The sequence below is a fragment of the Thyridium curvatum genome (genome assembly GCF_004353045.1).
Source record: "Thyridium curvatum strain D216 chromosome Unknown NODE_24_length_455711_cov_82.946811, whole genome shotgun sequence".
Taxonomy (NCBI): Eukaryota; Fungi; Ascomycota; class Sordariomycetes; order Thyridiales; family Thyridiaceae; genus Thyridium; species Thyridium curvatum.
The window spans coordinates 289,255-308,750 of NW_022156779.1; the positions used below are offsets into that span (position 1 = coordinate 289,255).

General features: G+C 55.7%; 7 protein-coding genes across 7 annotated transcripts; 4 read left to right on the forward strand and 3 right to left on the reverse strand.

Annotated features, from left to right (window-relative positions):
• Nucleotides 1-1,975: 1,975 nt before the first annotated feature.
• On the forward strand, nt 1,976-4,294 carry E0L32_004878 (uncharacterized protein; the record flags this gene model as incomplete). Its single annotated transcript, XM_031139337.1, has 1 exon — nt 1,976-4,294. One exon carries the CDS (start codon nt 1,976-1,978, stop codon nt 4,292-4,294), a length of 2,319 nt encoding a protein of 772 aa, XP_030996759.1.
• A 506-nt stretch (nt 4,295-4,800) lies between these two features.
• Nucleotides 4,801-7,824, forward strand: E0L32_004879 (uncharacterized protein; the record flags this gene model as incomplete). The annotated part of the gene is made up of 1 exon (XM_031139338.1): nt 4,801-7,824. One exon carries the CDS (start codon nt 4,801-4,803, stop codon nt 7,822-7,824), a length of 3,024 nt encoding a protein of 1,007 aa, XP_030996760.1.
• Nucleotides 7,825-7,907: 83 nt separating this feature from the next.
• Nucleotides 7,908-9,637, reverse strand: E0L32_004880 (uncharacterized protein; the record flags this gene model as incomplete). Its single annotated transcript, XM_031139339.1, has 5 exons — nt 7,908-8,687; nt 8,767-9,218; nt 9,272-9,428; nt 9,493-9,569; nt 9,628-9,637. The coding sequence occupies 5 exons, from the start codon at nt 9,635-9,637 to the stop codon at nt 7,908-7,910; spliced, it is 1,476 nt and encodes a 491-aa protein (XP_030996761.1).
• Nucleotides 9,638-10,664: 1,027 nt separating this feature from the next.
• Nucleotides 10,665-12,338, forward strand: E0L32_004881 (uncharacterized protein; the record flags this gene model as incomplete). The annotated part of the gene is made up of 2 exons (XM_031139340.1): nt 10,665-11,460; nt 11,530-12,338. The coding sequence occupies 2 exons, from the start codon at nt 10,665-10,667 to the stop codon at nt 12,336-12,338; spliced, it is 1,605 nt and encodes a 534-aa protein (XP_030996762.1).
• Nucleotides 12,339-13,265: 927 nt separating this feature from the next.
• E0L32_004882 (uncharacterized protein) lies at nt 13,266-16,268 on the forward strand (the record flags this gene model as incomplete). The annotated part of the gene is made up of 1 exon (XM_031139341.1): nt 13,266-16,268. One exon carries the CDS (start codon nt 13,266-13,268, stop codon nt 16,266-16,268), a length of 3,003 nt encoding a protein of 1,000 aa, XP_030996763.1.
• Nucleotides 16,269-16,672: 404 nt separating this feature from the next.
• E0L32_004883 (uncharacterized protein) lies at nt 16,673-17,620 on the reverse strand (the record flags this gene model as incomplete). The annotated part of the gene is made up of 1 exon (XM_031139342.1): nt 16,673-17,620. One exon carries the CDS (start codon nt 17,618-17,620, stop codon nt 16,673-16,675), a length of 948 nt encoding a protein of 315 aa, XP_030996764.1.
• Nucleotides 17,621-18,058: 438 nt separating this feature from the next.
• E0L32_004884 (uncharacterized protein) lies at nt 18,059-19,289 on the reverse strand (the record flags this gene model as incomplete). The annotated part of the gene is made up of 2 exons (XM_031139343.1): nt 18,059-18,765; nt 18,830-19,289. 2 exons carry the CDS (start codon nt 19,287-19,289, stop codon nt 18,059-18,061), a joined length of 1,167 nt encoding a protein of 388 aa, XP_030996765.1.
• Between the last annotated feature and the right edge of the window lie 207 nt (nt 19,290-19,496).

The following is a 19,496-nucleotide window of genomic DNA, read 5'->3' on the forward strand; positions in this document are numbered from 1 at the left end:
GACCCTGCCAGGGTGGCATGAAACAGCGTCACAGGCATTGCCGATCCGGTTGTTGCAGATGAAGGACCATTCAGCGATTGGCCCGATGGCTCAGATGGTGCGAGAGGAAGAACTGAGCATAGGCTGGGGCTTGAAGACGGTGGATGCAGGGACATGGTTGGAGCCGGGGTCCTTCGAGAGGTTCTGCACGCTGATGTCATTGCGACACGGGAACACGCACGCACACACGCCCTCGAACTGACATCAACTCCAGCGCTCTTCAACATGGATCAGGACCAGCTTATCTGCTTGGGCTATTCGTGTCGTCGCCTGCTTCGTCGACGAAGCTAGTGATCGAATACCAGTCCCGGCATCGCGAGCAGTCTGGTGACGATGCCATGCCTGATCCAGCTTGACAAGTGTCCAGGGCTCAGCCTAAGGGAAAGGTTGGAAGCCCTTGCAACCCGTTACTAGCCACAGACCCACAGCCAAAGATTCGATGGAGGAACTCGAGAGGTTGTCGCTACGTATCATCCATCCAGAAATCTTTGGGATTCTTCAGCAGACTGCAGCTCCCGCTCCAGGCCCGTGTTTCCTATAATATCGCAGCTTAAGTCTGGGAAGTCGCCAGTAAAAGCCGACACTCACCGCTAGTATGACTGACAGTTTATTTCTATTATACCCCTCAAGCGCAGTGTTATCACTTAATGATGTCGAGTGATTTAATTATCAGACGAGAGATGTTCGAGCCTGCCATGACATCACGCTGCCTCCACTGAACCTATTGACCCACGACAGAGCTTTGTCGATGAGATGATTCTCGTTTGCTGACAAACTTGACACTTGGGAGGAATCGGCATTCTGCGGCTTGATGTGTTGAGTCCGGTGATTGCTGGATGCAAGCAAGGGGAAAGATGAACATTTTGATTCTGAAGATGCACGACGACAACCCAGCAGCTGATGGGAGGGAATAAGACACAGGGGTTAGACAACCTTGTTTTGCGCCAAGTACTAGCTTGAAAGCTTGATGTCCTTTTTTCCCCCAGTTCATCACTGAGGGAATTCATCCTGGGGCGATGATACCTGATATTGGGGGTGGGGAGTGATACTAATACCTCGGTAGAGTATCAACCACTTTGCCTCATTGCGCTTGGATCATGACCCAAGACTGGCCTTGATTGTCCATTCATCATCTAGGTCCGATATAGACTGGTTCAAAATACCAGAAAAGCTTTGATTACCTCCAACAATGATCCCTAACCTACTGTGGCTTTTATCTAACCCAACTTCAACACGAGTTGCACCAAGAGCAATGGATCTTTTGGGACCTGACTGTGTCTGAACCCGACTCCAGTGTCCAGAGTTGATGTGAGTCCTGTCGGGTGGCTCGCTAGCTGGTAGAGTTGGCGATGTACGGGCACTAAATTAGAACAAACATAGGGAGCCTCCCGCCTGCTGGGGCGCTAAACCATGTGCCACGTGATGCTGCCAGCAGCCACTGTGGCATTGACTGGAGATAGCTGGAGGTAATATGGTCGTGCCCAGACTTTCCAGCGACGCCCAACATCCATGTACCTGGCGAGCACAGAGGACTACGTATCTGATATTTTCAAGGCCTCGCATACTGTGCACGACGCCGCCTCAAAAACTCCAGTCGTCACTCTCGCCAGTCCGATTGACTGTGTAAGACTGTGAGCTCCACCGTCATTTCTGCATCCCCCAAGCCTTGCACTCAGCTGGCGCACTCGCAACGAAGCCACCAGCCAAGAGCTCCGACGCTTTCGGCGCATCGACCTCGCTTCCGCGACGGACACCTGGCTCAGCTGGTGCTCTATCCATTGCCGGCGAACACTGTTTCCACATCTCCGGAAGCATATCAACAGCCATTCCTATCACTCCCAACTAACCCCGCCCATCCTCGCCCGCCACAGGGGCTGCTGTCTTGATGCAGCCTCCGGAACATGGATCGCCCACAGACTCAGTACAATCTTCCCCCATGGCAGCGTCCACCATAAAGTTGCTCAAGAAGCGGCAGACCATCGACGATCCTCTCTCGCTCTCTGAAACGAGCTTGCCCTTGCGTAGAGCCAATCCATCCGCTGCGTCCCTCTATGCCTCGACTCTCACACCGCCCGGCTCGCGATCAATATCTCCAGCTGGTCGTGCTTCTCCTGGCCGCAACGTTCCCGGTCCGACTGCTCTCGGGGCTACGTTCACTCGATCTCTCCTCGAGACGGGAGCTGCCGAAAATCCCGGCGATCCGTTGAACCTGCTATTGAAGGCCTTCGTCCCACACATCGCTGTCTACTCGTCACAAGACACCGAGGAACTAGCGAGAGAGAAGGGGTTCGAACATGGGCTCTGGGAACTCCTGCGGCCCTTTGGGGAGCGAGTGCAAGGCAAGGTCAACGTCAGGGACAGCAACGGCGCTGCCAGGACTTGGGAAGACTTTTCGGTGCGGTTTACAAGATTCGGCCAGGATGTGGAACAGGCGGGAGCGGCCACAGGAGGAGCCAGGTCAACTACAAATGGTCAGTCCACCGGACAACAGCCGCCGACGAGCACCGAGACTGCTTTAAAGAGGATTGCCCAGGTGGAGACTGTTGTCGAGCGGCATCTACGATATGCCGAAGAGTCGTTCCTCGGGCTCGCGCAGACGAATCCGGCCTTGAAGCAAGGACTTGATATTGATGCAACTTCTCCCTACTACTCCCTCTATGTCCGTCGTTTGTTATCGGGGATCCCGCTGGTACCTCACGAGACCTTCGCACATCCCGTGGCTTGCGTGATAGCTATTAGCTCGCGCAATCCGTCACCGATCCAGACTTTCCGAGAGCTATACAGAGAGATCAGCCAGGGAGAAAGGCAGTTGCCCGGCTGGGTCGACGGGGACTACCTACGCTACTACGTGCTTGTGCATGATGAGGAGAATGGCGATATCACAAAGTCCATGGCTTTGTTCGAGCAGATGAAGCGCCATCTGGGCTTACACTGCCACCTCCTGCGCATCCGCAGTTCGCAGAGCGCCGAGACAGACGACGACAGCATCCCGTTACCGCGCAGCGAATGGATGACTGCTGCAGAAGAACTGGCAGACATAGAGAGAAGCGAAAGCCCGGAGGAGTTTCAAGATCCCACGCGGTACATCTTTGAGTCGGATGCAACAGCGATACGTACCTTTGTCCGGGAAATGGTCACGCAGTCTGTCGTGCCCACCATGGAGCGAAACGTCTCTGTGTGGAATGACCAAGTAGCGTCCAAACGCAAGGGCATCAGCGGACGTTTTATGAGCTTGTCAAAACGGTGGGCGGGATTTGGCGGTTCCAGGTCCTCAGGGGGTGCAAGCGGGAGCGGCTCGAATTTCGATCAAGGCTTCTACAGTCCGGACACACCAGAGGCGATCATGCGAAAACTTGCAGACTTTGCTTTCATGCTACGCGACTGGAAGTTGGCCATGTCAACCTACGACATCCTACGCTCAGACTTCAACAATGACAAGGCATGGCGGTTCCACGCTGCGGCTAATGAGATGGCTGCTCTCGCTCTTCTCATCATGCCGCAAAACATGTCGTCCAAGACGAAGCTTGAAAACATCAACTCGATGATCGAACAGGCCTTCTACTCCTATCACACGCGGTGCAGCGACCCGTACGGCGCATTGCGGTGCCTCATCATGTCACTCGAGCTATTGCGATTGCGCGCAGGCCCTGCCATTGATGATGGAGTCCGGTGGGGTTCGCGCCTCATGGAGATCCGCCTCGTTGGCGCCGTAGGCGATGCCCTGGTCAAAGAGCGCATGGCGGTCTGTTGTGCTTCCAAGCAAGGAGTGGGGAGCATGTCTTGGGGTAGCCGGAGGCGCAAGTCCGCTTTTTGGAGCGTGTTGAGTGCGGAGACATGGTTGAACCAAAGCAAGTATATCCAAGCACAGCGCTGCCTAAACGAGGCGAGGCAGATGTACTCGATGCTGCAGAGCGATGATGGCATCAGCGGCTTTGGGATGGCGAGCGATTTCATGGCTGGGTTGCAGATGCGACTCAAGGAGGGTCTGTCAATGCACGGCCCTGCCGGCCTTGCGGCTGAGGCCGAGCATGGCGAAGGAGAGTACGAGCAGGGAGAGGAGGAAGACGAGGTCGAGGTTCTCGCGGGCGGCGATTCAGAGAAGATAAATCGTAGGCGATCCAGGCGTGCGAGCTTGATCGCGTCGTCGGGAGCTACGGGGGCCACACTCGAGACGGCACCGTTAAGAACAATCCCAACGGCCGAGGAGGATGAGAAGAGCGGTGGCTCGCCAGGAGACAAGTTCGAGGAGAGCTAGAATCTGCAGGGCTTGCGCTGTTGAGCGCATCCGGTGACCCTGGTCTGCGGGAAGATTGCTCCGTGAGAGGGATCGATGGAGGGACGAGCCTGTTAGTCACGCACTGTTGCATAGGAATGGAGTTGGTCATTCTGTGGGGCTTCAGGACAATAGAAGATTTCGCCTGCCTACAGACACCATATCCAGGCCATCTAATGAGATACCCAGAAGAAGGAAATGATCCTCTGGCATCGTGCATAGGTGGGAAAGTACATACAAGTGAGAGGCAGCGGTGCCGGGAACACGCCCACTAAAATGGATAGCTTGAACGTAGCTCCCCACACTGGATTGAACTGGGCAGATCCGGCCGCTTCCCCACACCAACCAGCAATGCTGCTCTCAACGACAATCAAAGACTACGTCAAGTAAGCTGGATATGCGCTCAGAAACGGCATAGGCTGCTTGAATTGCGGGCATGTCTATCTCGACCCAAGACAACCCCTCTTGAGTCGATGTAGTCGGCCATAATGGACAGCAGACCCGACGACGTCAATCTCGCCGGAGACAGCACCATTCCTTCCGACCCCGACCCAGAGCCGGTGGTAAAGTCGGATCGCCCAATCTTCCCGCTTCTGCTCAACAACGCGAGTAACGAGACCAGCCCTTTGGCCTCGGGTACGGCCACGCAGGCGCGAAAGGCCGAAGACGACGACGACGATGACGACGAGCCAGCAGTAGCGACGCCCTTTGTGCGCACTTCGAGCCCCGACGGCTCTGTCCATGAAGATGAGAACGAGGATGAGGACGAGGTGTTGCCTACGCCTGAGGAAGGGGGAAAGAGGCCTCATAGGCTCATGCACAGGATGCACAAGTTCAGCCTGTACGAGACAGCTAGCAGATACTACATCGTGGGCGGCGACGTGGCGGAGAAGCGGTATCGCATCCTGAAGATCGACCGGACGACAGACGATTCGTCAGACCTCAGTATCACAGACGACAAGATCGTATACAGCCAGAAGGAGATGAACCAACTGCTAGACACTATCGACGATGGAAACAAAGGAACTGGTGGCATCAAGTTGCGTTGCACGACCTGGGGTTTGCTCGGTTTCATCAAGTTTACGGGGCCCTGGTACATGCTGCTCATCACCAAGAAGAGCACGGTAGCCATGATAGGGGGGCATTATATCTATCAGATCGATGGCACAGAGCTTATCCCTCTCACTCCTGCCCGTTTCAGGGCGGACCAGCGCAACACGGAGGAGTCGCGCTTTCTCAACATCTTGAACAACCTCGACCTTACTAGATCATTCTACTACAGCTATTCCTACGACATCACCCGAACACTGCAGTACAATATCACGAAAGAACGGACTGCAATACTCAATGGAAAGCCCACCGGCGGTGATGAGGACTTCAACTCGATGTTTGTCTGGAACAGTCACCTTCTCCAACCCGCAGCCAAGTCTCTGAACTCGATCTTTGATTGGTGCCGACCCATCATTCACGGCTACATTGACCAATCCTCCATATCAATCTACGGAAGGGTAGCCTACATTACCATCATAGCCCGGCGCTCCCGCTATTTTGCCGGGGCGAGATTCCTCAAACGAGGTGCCAATGATCTAGGCTATGTCGCCAATGACGTCGAGACGGAGCAGATAGTATCAGAAGCGCTGACGACGTCGTTCCACGCGCCTGGTCCAAGGCTCTATGCAAGCCCTCAATATACTTCGTACATACAGCATCGCGGCAGCATCCCGCTCTACTGGACGCAAGACAACACTGGTGTCACTCCCAAGCCTCCGATCGAGCTCAACCTCGTCGACCCTTTCTATGGTGCGGCGGCTTTGCACTTTGATAATCTCTTCGAGCGGTACGGCGCCCCGATATACGTCTTGAACCTTGTCAAGGCGCGGGAACGTCAGCCGAGAGAGTCCAAACTGCTGGACGAGTACACCAAGGCCATCGACTACCTCAACCAGTTCCTCCCAGAGGGCAAGAAGATTATCCACCGGGCCTGGGACATGTCCAGGGCAGCGAAAAGCCGGGATCAAGACGTCATCGGTACCCTGGAAAGCATCGCCGAGGACGTGGTGACCACAACTGGCTTCTTCCAGAACGGGGACGGCCATATCACTCCCATCCGGGTGCAGAATGGTGTGGCGAGGACCAACTGCATTGATTGCCTCGACCGTACAAATGCTGCTCAATTCGTCATTGGTAAGCGTGCCTTGGGTCATCAACTGCATGCGCTGGGAATTCTTGAAGACACCTGCATCAACTACGACACGGATGCGGTCAATCTCTTCACTCACATGTATCACGATCACGGCGACACCATCGCGGTGCAGTACGGAGGCTCGCAGCTCGTGAATACGATGGAGACCTACCGCAAAATCAACCAGTGGACCAGCCACTCACGCGACATGATCGAGAGCTTCAAGCGCTATTACAACAATTCGTTCCTAGATGGGCAGCGCCAGGAGGCGTATAATCTGTTTCTCGGGAATTATATATTTGCTCAGGGACAGCCCATGCTCTGGGATCTAGCAACCGATTACTACCTGCACCATGCTGATCCGCGCAGCTGGCTCGAGCAGAGAAAGCGCGGCTACATCAATTGGTTCACCCCGGAGCATCTCGAGGAGCGCAAGTTGCCGCCTTATGTGCCGCCGCAATTCGACGAGGGAGGCAAGAAGCCCACCTCGTTCTTTGACGACTATTGGTTGGAATACTATCGTCCGTCCACTTTGTCCTCCTTTCTCAAGATGTTCCCTTATAAGATGAACTCGACCATCAAGTACATTCCCTTCAAGTCTAGCCAGGAAGGTCGTTACGACCTCAGCCCCTTCCGCGTCCGCAACGAGGGCGGTGGCGGCGGCGGCACCGGCGGCGGTAGTGGTGGACATGGCGATCATGACGCCCAGGACAAGAAGAAACCTAAGAAGGAAGTGACTATCCTGATGCCTCATGACTCTCTTGCCGGCGATGACTCGGCCTCGATCATGTCTGGTAAGACCAGCACCACCGCTCGGGGCATCCGAGGCTGGCTGCAGCCTAGTCAGCAAGACAGCCGGGCTGGTACAAACGGAATGGCCGGTATCATGAAGGAAGGAACCAGCATGCTTGCGCCGGGAGAACAGACAAAGCACAAACCCACCAGCTTGGAGAAGACACGCGCCGCACAATGGACCTTCACAAAGATGGTCCACGAGTCTACCAACCCCTCCGTCGACACCCAAGAGACGGAAGACTATGCTCGATACATATCGCACCCGCAGAACCTGCCGCTCGTTGTCTCGGCGGAGACGCCCATCACCGAGGTGGACAGCGAGTACCAGGAGTATATCAATGGAAGCTGGCAGTCCGAGGGTCTGTCGATGCCGTCCATGGTCCCTGAGGAGGACTACGCGGTGTACTCGGATTTGCTAAAGGTCAACGAGAACCCGCTAACTGTGTTGGAGGAGGACGCTCAGAAGAAGAGGTACAAGGCTTATAGGAAGTGGCTGAGGGGCAAGTCGCTATTCAAACAGCTGCCTGTGGACTGATGGAAGCTGCGCTTCCGGGAAATAGGCCGCTCAGGCGCGGCTCTCCGGCTATCAAAGGCCGGATGCTGGATTCGGCATCGACTTCACCGGCCCTCATGGTGGCGGTCAGCATGTTGGCAGTGCGGACCAGGCCATCCTGGATCTGCTGTCGTTGCTGTACTGCAAGATCGCTCTCGAGGACATTGATCCAGCAGAGGACGAGGATCTTGAGGATCTCGTTCTGCCAGGGACCCTGCGTCAACCTTGGCCAACACGTGGTGAGGATGGCTTGCAGGGTTTCGTTTGCAGCAACGAGCCTGCTTGGAAGAGCCAGTGCGAACGGGTCCGTCATCACTTCTGAAAGCATCGGTATGAGGTCCTATATAGATCCCGAGAGTCAGTTGTATCGCTCGACATATCTCTCGGCAAGAGGCAGGTCGTACCTTGAGGTGCTTCACAGCCTGCAAGCCCATCGCTGTGACGACCGACTTTGTCTGTACCAGCAAAGCCTGCACGATCTTGACGTGGTCCTTGGCGTGAAAATACCCCGCGAAGACGCCCTCGCGCAAGATCCTGTCGAAGAGCTTATTCTTGGAAGTGGCGTCCTTGGAGCATTGTATGAGGTCAAGCAGAGCTGCATAAGCTAGGGGCAGCATTTGTAGCGACTCCTCTTCTGGGGTGATACTGGGCAGGAACATCAGGGTCGGCATGACGGCCTCCTCGAACACAGTGTGAAGTCCTGTCTCCTGAAGAATCTTTGGGGGTAATTTGGTGAGAAAGCCATGGAGAGCTTGCAGACCCTGTACCCTGACTGGCGTACTGGGGTCGTCCAGGAGTGTGAGGAGGACTGGGATGAACAAGGGCCAATGCTTGCTGACGAGGTCCTGGAGCATGTGGTTAGTAACTATCCGGATGAGCAATAGATACCCCAGCATATGATGAACCACTCTTTTCTATACGTACGTTGGAAGCGCTCGCCACGGCCCAGGCAAATACCGACGTGGCCCGCAAATCGCCGTATTTCCAGGGCTTGATCTTGCGTGTTTCGTTCTCTAGCCCCTGATGCGGATCAGCTTCCTCGGGGAATTCTGCTTTCCTACCGGATGCAGTGACCGTGGCAGGTCTCGATTTTGAGAAAAGGGGCCGTAGATAATTCTGCAGGATCCCATCGACAACAAAGCTATCCCTGCTGCGAACTGCGAACTGTGAATCAGCAATTTTCAACGCTTCCGCCGCGGCTGCCTCGCTGGACCATGGCTGGTGGGCATCTGTAAAGGCAATGATCGTGATCAAATCATCGTCACGCATTTTGACCTGCCATGAGCTAGTGGCTTCTGTGAGAATGGAGAGACTGTCCTCCGAGGCTCTTTGGCAGCTCTCGATCAGCGACTGGCGGGCTTGCTCTTCATCGACGTCTGTCCGGGTCAGCATGGCGATCTCTTTGCTCGCCAGCCCTCAAGTTCCATACCTTCATCGTGGTCTCCTTCCACGAGACACGGCGTGATGCAACGGGATGCAAAGTTGCATATTGCCTCCTGAGCGCGGTCCTTCTCCTCCAGACTGGCCTCAACGAGGTCGTTTCGATCCAAGCGCTCTTTCAGAGGTCGCAACAAGTCGATATTTGCCTTTTTCACAGTTGATTAGACGTACTTCTTGTAAAGAAAAAATCAGCAAGAGATAAGACCGTACCGGTCCAGCTGAAGCTGGCAGCTTCGATGCAACTTCACGCCAAGTCTTTGTCCCTGACAAGTCGTTTTTCCTGTCGTCTGGTGAGAGTGTGTTAGAATGCTGCTCAAGGTTTACAACAATTTCTGAGGGGCTTACCGTTACCCATGGCTGAGTTTGGCCTCCAAGGCTTGTAAACACCAGCCTGGGGAAAGTGCGCTATGTTTGAAATGCTGTGAGGATGAAGTGAGAATGTGTGTGGTTCTGCTAGATCATCAAATTGCGATCCGGTCAAACTCCAGGCAGTCGGGTGTTCTAAGTGCAATTGATGGGGTGCTTCTCCAACGCTGAGGGCATGGGTTTAGTGGCAGGTCAGAGCCAGATGGTGGGGTTAGTGCTTCAGCAAGTTCAAGCTCTGCGTGAAGTAACTACCCACCTGTATACAGATATAGCCCTCCTTCGGCCTCTTTATGTCCTAAACTCGAGTACATAAATGCACAAGTGTGCAGGAATGATCAAACTCAGGATGTCTATCTGTGACATGTTTGCGGTACCATGAACACCGAAAAATGAGCTGTTCCCTCGGCATGACGTGGACTGAGTGAAATGGTAAACAGAGCAGCGCTGTTTGTGAACCTAAATGAATACCTAGGCACCTTTCTCTGGACATCACTTGAAACAACCTCTCTTTCTTGCTTGAATTCATGGAGCTGATTTTGGCTGCACCTTTTTGTGGATATAGGACTAACTTTAGCTACGTTTTGATATGCTATGAAAGGTCGAGCATTCATGATGGACTTGGTGATGAGTCTGATGATTGAGAGTTCGAGCGTTCGAGGTGGATGCTGTCGTGCATGGCAAACCCGCCCCACTAATTCTTCACACTTGTCCAAGCGGCTTTCTCCATTGACAATGCATTGTCAACGCCCTAACTTACTGTCCACTCACCACATCCTTTGTCACATTTGATGAGCAAAATCTCAGCCAAGCAATTTACAAAGGCCTCCAGCTCGTCCCTTCGCAGTCTACGAAACCTGCGCCCCAACTGTGACAAGTATCCCGGATAACACCTTCTTTCCCTGGGCCTCCGGTTTGGTTTGATGGCTGTGGCCGAGTGACTCATGTTGAGCTGGCGTCGAGCCCGACCGTCATTACACAGAGTCCACGCAGCCTCACTCTTTTGTCTTCAACACCATATGAAGCGAAAGATAGAGGATATTTCCGGAGGCTACCATATCAGGGCAATGTCCACCATTCAGCTCAATGAGCGCGAGAAGCAGCTCAAAGGTCTTCTTCTCGACGTTGCCTCCTACATCAACAAGGCACCTGATCGCAAAGATGCCGAGCCGCTCATCTTGAGATGGGCTGGCGGCTGGGTCCGGGACAAGGTCCTGGGTATTGAGAGCCATGACATCGACACGGCGATCAACTCCATGACTGGGTTTCCCTTCGCCACAAAAATGCGCGAGTTTTGTGAAGATGCGGCCAATGTCGAGAAACACAGCATTCGGCCCGAGGACGTTGGAAACCTCTACAAGGTGGCTGCCAACCCGGACAAGTCAAAGCATCTGGAAACGGCTACGGTCAGGATGTTCGGCGTCGAAGTGGACTTTGTCAACCTACGAAAGGAGACTTATACGGAGGATAGCCGCAACCCCCAGATCGAGTTCGGCACAGCCGAGGAAGATGCTCTTCGTCGAGATGCTACTGTGAATGCACTGTTCTACAACCTGCATACCGACGAGATCGAGGATTTCACGGGCGGGATGAAGGACATGAAGAGGAAGGTCATCCGGACGCCACTCGAGCCCTTGCAGACTTTCACAGACGATCCCTTGCGCGTCCTAAGACTGGTGCGGTTTGCCAGCCGGCTGGAGTTCACCATTGATCCGGCATCTGAGCGAGCGATGGAGGACCAGCGGGTGCTGGATGCACTGAAGCTCAAGATCAGTCGCGAGAGAGTGGGTATCGAGGTCGAGAAGATGCTAAAAGGTGAGATATTGCCCCTTTCAGAAGTGTGATGACCATCATCTATATCAGAGAGGCTGACAGGATTGATAGGAAACCATCCCTGCGAATCCTTGCGGTTCATAGACAGGCTCCATCTCTACAACACCATCTTCACAGATCCGTCCAAGGCCGATATGGCCCGGCCTGACACCCTCAAATGGCAGGCGGCATATGAGTGCCTGCAGTACCTAGAGGATGATAGGTCTTCCGCATCGATCTACAGCACCCTTGTGAGCACCGAAGAGGGTAGCTACTGCGCATGGGTGCTGGCAGCCTTGACCCCGTGGGAGTCAGTCCCTGACCCTGCACCACCTGCGAGGGGCAAGACCCCGCCGCCACCGATAACCTTGGCCGCAAGAGAGGGAATCAAGGCGCCCAACCGCCTATGCGACCTTGTGACAGCCGCACACCGCCATAGGCCAGAGATTATGGGTCTCAAGCAGGCGGTTTACGAGCAAAAGAAGGACTTTACCAACGAGCGGGATCGCCTCGGCATGCCGATCCGGCGTTGGGAGGATCGGGGTGTGGACTGGAAATTGCAAGTCCTCTACGCTATCCTCACCGAGGTCATGGCGTCTGAGAGCCAGGTAGCTCGTGATGAGATCCTGGCTAGCTGGGAAGAGTTCTTGAAGCATATACGAGCGCTCGACCTCATGGAAGCGCCCTCGATCAAACGGCTCATCGATGGGCATCAGCTGGGAAGTGCTCTCGGTATCAAACCAGGCAAATGGATGGCGCCAGCCCTGGACGTGTGCATGGCCTGGCAGCTCCGCCACCCGGGCGAAACCGACATGTCGGGCGCGGTGGAGGAGGTGCGGAGTCGGAGAGAGGAACTTGGTATCGCCGGGCTGCTCAAGTGAGCCTTTCAGGAGGAGGAGGAGGAACAGGAGAGAAGACGAAATCTCGGCTGGCTTGGTGGATTTGGTAGGAATGATACCCCCCGGTGTTCTGGCGGATAAGGGATTCTAGGTAGCGGCATTGAATGCAAGTTGCAAACTCAACAATACAGCTCTTCTGCCCAACATACCTAAGACTACTTAGATGTTGACATGTGTACCGCTCTTGAAAGCTTCTCCTACGTTTGTTCCCACGAGGGTACTTGCCTCAAAGTTTGACGAATTGCATGCTGCTCATCATCCATGGATATGTAGATGTAGGATGGTACTTCCGTAGTGTACCTAGCTTGGTGTAGGTAATTCCTGGGGGAAATGTTTGGTTCCCCCAAACTTTCCTAAAGTAGCCAGACGTTAACCCAAACCTTACCACGCCCTCAGCAGCATCAGCGCTACCCCACCCTGTGTGAACCACTCCTGGTTAGGCCCTTTACCGGCTCGCTGGCGGATCTCTCCACGCGACACCTTACCAAGGTCTCCTCCGCTCACTCCCGTTCCACTCGATCCGCAGCACAGACAGATATAACGGCCGACTTAATCCCTCCCCTCTCCCATCTTCGATAAGCGGCCCGACCACGTCACTCCCTTCTCGCGCACAGAAAGGGAAGAGGCGTCAGGATCGCAAATCCAACGCCGTGTCATCCAAAGATTACTCTACCCGACAGCCCCTCTCCCCGAACGCAGGCCGGAGCCGCGGCTTCTTGGCCCCAATCATGCACCGCACTCGGTCCCAGTAGAACGAAACTCGGAATCACCGCCTGCATCGTACATGCCAAACATCGCTCGATCGCCTTCGCGATAGACACACCTCGACAATAAACAGAAGTATCGAAAGCGTTTGACCGCAGGCTGTCTGTCTGCGCCTGCGCTCTGACGAGCTCTCCTTCCATCACCATGGCGGACACCATGGTCCCGCCGCCATCCGTGCCGGTGGTCGCCGCTTTCGACAACTCGAGCATGTGGCACAACTTCACCTCGTGGACGGCACAGCACCTGGGCTACCTCAATATGTCCAAGCTGGCCCCCTCACTCGAGGACCTCGTCTGGGCTGGTCCGAGGATGGTCATGAAGCTGGGCAAGCTCGGTTCCTTTATCTCCTTCCCCGACGCTATCGACGGCTTCGGCCAGCGAGTTATACCCGAGGCCACAGACTCCGGCATCATCTTCCACGCAACCACAGCTCCGCCCTCGGGCAGTTTCGCCGCCAGCGCCGCCGCCGCTCGCTCGTTCGCGGCGGCCACCCAACAAGGTGCCCAAGGTGCGGCGGCGGCCGGGGCGGCGTCGCCGTCCCGCTTTTCCCTCGAAGGGGCGCGGGGCCTCGGGAGCGTCTTCAGCTATGCGACGAGCAAGTGGGCGTTGTGCTGCATCGCCATGGCTATCGTCCTCAACCGCACCCACATCTTCGCCGCCACCCGACGCCGCCTGCGCCTGCGCTGGCAGATCCGCCTCCTGCTGCGCTTCCTGCCCATTGTCCTCCTGGCACTGCAGGCCCGGCGGCTGTTGCAGTCGATCCAATGCCAGACCTCGCCGGATTTCGCCGAGATGCGCTGGGGCGACCCTAGCAAGAAGTCGGACCTCATGTTCTCCCAGACCAGCACCTTCCTGCATGGCCTGAGCTCGAAGCTGCTCCTGGGAGCCAGCGACCTCGAGTCATGTCTCGCTGTCAAGATGGTACCGCCAGATGATCTCGACATAGCAGCTGATCTGCGAGGCTCTCTGTCACGGCTGTGGCCGCTGTTTGGCACGTTCTGTCTCAGCCAGTTCTTGGAGACCGTTTCCTGTGCAGTCCAAGGCCGAGCTGTTGCTGCCGAGACGGGCATGACGCTCTTTGAGCACTCGCTTGCCTTTGCCGAGGCTGACGCTGCGATCAGCAATCAGCTAGGATGGGGTTTGTTCACATCATCTGGAGAGAACACTGGCTCGTCTGCCAACCTGGGCGCGAACATTGCCATCAGCCGAGCAATGATCTTGAGGAGAGTCAACACTCCGCCAGAGGTTCTCCTAGTCGCCTTCCTCTCCTCCATGAGCCACATGACAAGTCACGTCCTTGGCGTCTTCAACTTGCAATCCAAGTTCCGACTGGTCAGCACCGGCTTTTGGGCCATGTGTTTTATGAGCAGCATCATCTGGAACGTCATCACGTTCTCTGTCGACGACCCTTCTGGGCAGGGGCTCCTTCGCTTCCCGACTGTCTGCATAATTGGGTTCATACCCCATGTTATGGTCTTGTGTGGTATCATCATATGTTTCTTCATCTACGGCTTAGCGCTGCTTCTCACCACTGCCGCCCAACCCGATGATAGGCCACAAGCCACATTCAGAGACAGGCTACGGCGCGCGCATAGTAACATGCAAGCAAATGTCTCGCTTGGAGAGATTAGGATATCGTGGGAGATGGACTTTTATACCGCCTTACTGAGGGCAGGCTTTGGCGCCATCACTATGGCGAGCGAGGCTGTTTATCTGAACGAGGACCGCAAGGTCAATCTCAAGCAGCGCACGTGGTTGGAGGACGAGCGCCTTCGCGAGATCGAAGAGTTGCGGATGCATTGGATAGGCTCGAGCACCACCGGCGCGAGGTTTGACTCCTTTGGCGCGATCGGATTGGTCCCTGCCCAGGACGGCAGCGAGAGGGCGTCAAGTGGGTATGCCCGGGAGCGTGTTGCACAGAAAGTGAGGAACAAGAACGGTGAGAGGATGCGCCCCTTCAGAGATGGGGTCGGCGCCGCGGAGCGAAGTGGCCGCTGGCTGATGGCGATGGACTACCTCATGCACATCAATCGCCTGGTCATCAGCATGAATGCCATCTTGATGTGCCGAATGCTAGCCTGGTGCGGCGTGAGAAACCCGCCACGGTGGCTCTTATGGCTAGCCCAGCGGCCCAAGGGTGCCCGTGAGCACGACAAGCAAGGAGCCAGGCCGGACGGCTCTCGCGAGCCCGCACACGAGTGGCTTCCCAGCGCAACGGGAAGGATACAGATCCCGCGCAATGACCACGTGGATGTCGAGATGGAGCTGCGCAGGCGCCTGCAGTTTCAACACGAGATGGGTGGTGCTGTCGCCAGCGATGAGCACGACGTCGACAACAGGCTCTATGGCTGGTGGCTCCGGGGTGGCTGGTGGGGCAACACCGACAGCAGCGGCGACTTTGCGCCCTCGGGCCCCGTCGACGAAGACGCCACGAGCGTGATCACCACGGCCGAGACGGACGTCGGTAGCGAGGCTGACTGGGAGTCTGACCGCGACGACGACGACGCGGACGGCTTCTTCCCGGGGCTAGACGACGGCCAGCGCACCCCGACGCAGAGGTCGCCCTTTGCGTCGCGGGAGGGAAGCCCCGTCCACGACCACCCCATGGCCATGTCGGACCTGGCCCGCCTGCTCAGCCCCCGCAGCCCCGAGGAGCGCGAGGAGGCCCGCACCCTCGCCGCCCACCTCGGCGCCGACGGCATCATGACCCGCTCCTCCTACCGGCGCTTCCAGCAGCGCCAGCGCGCGCAGGTCCTCGCCCCGATCGGCGGCCTGCACGCCGCCGCCGGCTCGTCGGCCAAGCTGACGCCCGAAGAGGAGGCCCAGCTGCTCGAGCAGATCCTTCTCTCGCGCCGGGCGGCCACCACGACCAGGCAACAGCAGCAGGCTTCCTCCTCCTCGGCTGCCGCCGCCGCCGCCGCCGCCGGACAGCAGCAGCAGTCGTGGGCTCAGGGCGCGGCGGGCCTGGGCCCCGACGGCCCGCAGTGCGTCGTGTGCCAGAGCGTGCCGCGCACCATCATCGTGTGGCCCTGCCGGTGCCTGAGCCTGTGCGACGACTGCCGCGTGTCGCTGGCCATGAACAACTTTGACAAGTGCGTGTGCTGCCGGCGCGAGGTCATCAGCTTCAGCAGGATCTACGTGCCCTGATATGTGTGTGATGTTGATCGGGAGGAAATCATTGGGAGGCCTTTCTCTTACTGTACAGTAACAGCGCAGTGCTTTCTTTTTTTTCTTTTTAAAGCAAATGGTCACATATCCCTTGAACATAGGGGCGTTGGAGGTAGTACTATGTTCCCAACTTGGAGCATGTTTAATCCATGTCATTTTCTTCTTCAACTTCTCAATGCATGTTCGCAGTGACGACTGGCGAGATTTCACACCGGTGGGAGTTTGTCCAGCGCAATGACAGAGAGGTAAGTTGATACATCGTCTGGCAGCGAATATGATCCAGAATTGCAAAAGTAGTATTGGGGTATCATTGAAGTTATTGTGGGTATGCTCCTGACGGGAAGCTCTATGGATAATCGATCATGCACGCCTCACCGCAGCTCTTACATCGCGGCCCACTCCAGGCTAAAAGACCTTACGTTGCTCCCACTCGGGTCGCCCGCACCGGGACCAGGTCTCTCGGCGCCAATCAACAGGCCTTTCTTGACACCGGTAGCCATGCGAGCGGAACCGACGAGATCCAGCATGTTGATCCCCTCGTCCCAGCCGTAGCTTACTGCCGTGAAGTGTGCGTGGAACCGGAAAGGGTCGCCCGGATAAACGCTATAGTCGCCCGCGAAGCGCAGGCCTGGGGTGGTGTAGAACCCTTTAGAGTTGAGCTGAGCGCGCAGCGCGTAGGAGGGCGGAGCACCGACGGTGGCGGGGTGCGCACCCTTCTCTATCAAGTCAGAAGACGTGGCAGGTGTGATTGATACAAGACGGCTTCCAGCGTCTGCTGTAGGAGCAGCCGCAACCCTCTCGCGGGTGTCGATGGCCTCGTTTGGGCCAATCTCAGACTCGTTCATGGCAGGCGGCTCGCCGTTCCCTGAGCCAAACATGTCTGATGCTGAGACTTCCTTGCTCTTCTTCTTACGTCTCTCCGCTGTTTTTGCAGCATTCTTTGCACGAAAATCGGCCCTCATGGCATCCTTCTCAGCATCCATGTCAATGAGCGTGTCTCGCAGGGCTTGACGTTGACGCTTGAACGAATCGATGTAAGCCCTACGGCCAGCACCATCCACAGCCGTGAGCTGAGCCAGGTGGGCGGCACAGTCATCCTCGACGTAAGCAGCACCCAAGTCCACGAGCAGCTTTGCTTCCTCGGCTGCTATCTCCAGGGGTAGGCCTGAAAAGAGTGTTTGACTGGGATTCTGCGGCGTGACGCCAGTGAGCATAGAGCAGATGCCGTAGTTGCGCCGCAGGTGCATGATGTCTTTGATGTCAAAGAGCAGGTAGCGGCCGGCAATCTTAGAGATGCGCGCCTGCTCCACGTCTTCCTTCGAGGAAGACATATCAGCCGGTGTCTAGATCTTCCTTGTTGGGGGTCAGTCCAATACTCTCTCAACCAAGCTGAATGATAAAATTGAAAACGCGGAAGGACAAATGTCATTCAGGGTAAGTATAGGTTTCAGCACAGAATAAATCAGTGGATTGACAGATTATAGAATATACTTTGCGTAATCATGTAGTCCGGGATAGGAAGAGAAGAACACGACAAGAGAAGAAGTATTGAACTCACCATTTATTCTCAACATCCGTTGCTTGGCCAAGCGAGCTCCAAGCACCGGTTTGGAGAAAAAAAAGAAGAGGATTGGGACCTTCTCCAATTTTTCGTGGTGGAATTAAAAGTTGCAGCGGCAGAATTCTCGGGCGGTGAGGCGATACCACACAACACCAAGACAATCAAATGCTAGACCAAGGCTCTCCACGAGTGACAAAGGCCTGCGTGGCTAGAAGTCAATGCCATCTTTGACTGTGCTGGCTGGAGATTGTTCCTTGTTGTCCTCTTCCTCGAGGGGCGGGAGACTGTATGGCTGAATGACCAATCCTCGGGATCCGCTGAGGAGAAACGACAGGTTCTCTCGGAAGTAATTCCCTTCAGCTCCGCCGCCGCCTTTCTCGTGGTAGATGGGAAGTGCATACACCTTGACCATGCCTTGTGCCCTGTCTGTCTCCTTCGATCCCGGCTTAGGGACTGATGCAGATGGGGGTCCGCTTGGTAAGGGGATGAGCTCGACTGTTCCGTCGCAGAGAAGCTCGATCCAGCGGGTGAGGCCGGTATGGCGTGGATACAATGACGTGGGCAAAGACAACATCGCAGTCAACTGCCCCGAGTGCTGCCTCAGCAGGCCTCTCAGGCCGTGCAAGAACTGCAACACCTCAGATGGGCAGCAAGAACCACCACCATAGAGTGTTGGTGAAAGGAAGCTAGGGACGACAACGCGATGGATTGAACCCGGCGGTGATGATGTCAAATTTGTCTGCACACTCTTGATGAATGATTTCAGGGGAGATGCGGCTTTCGATGGCTCAAAGTTCGAGCCCAAGGGAGCTGAGGAGGGACTAGCAGTCAAAGTCCCTTTGATAGAGGATGGGCTCAAACGTTTGCTCAAGTCAAACTGATGGCAAAAGATGTCTGTAGAAGTGCCCTCTTTCTCTGCTTCAGATGTCAGTCCATGAAACATATACCCTAGAGCAGTCCTCTTGGGATCTATACCAACCTCTGATGGGCAGGCTAGCATTGGGCGTAGTTCTGTTTCCGAGTGTCTCGTATCTCCACGCAATTTTCATCCTGTCTTCCGACGCCGAGTCGATACGTCTGGACACATTTGAAGATGTTTTGCCAGTCGAAATCGCCGGAAGCTCATGCTTCCAGTTGCTGCCATATCCAAGGACATGAACATGATGCCCTTGAACAAGACCCTCTGCAGCATAATACTTGAGCAGGACGCCGGCGAAGTCTGTGGTGCCTTGCTCTTCTATGAGTACAGAGGATCCAAGAGGGAGGCCGGCATGCCCGGCGAGGAGAGTGTCCAACGACGCAGTGCCGGTCGAAGTCGTAAGTCGGCCATCGAGTGGTGATGGGCGAGTCCCTGGAGCAGACTGTCTCTCCGCTCTGGTGGAGGCCTGCGGTGAGACGGCCGGCGCAGATATGACTGTGTTCCGCTTTCGAAAGGACATAATCGGCACCTATGAGTCTCTATGTCTTTCAAAACTGACAAAAAGAGCTCTCATGACACCTCAATAGCTTTGTGCATTTTTGAGCTACAGAAATTTGTTTGAAGCTGCAAGTGGTGGCAGTCTTCCGCCCACTCTTGCCATTGCTGGGCTGTGTTTAGTGGGACCGGTTGTCGAAGTTTAGTGGGTTTGGTGCCTGGAAAGCGTTGC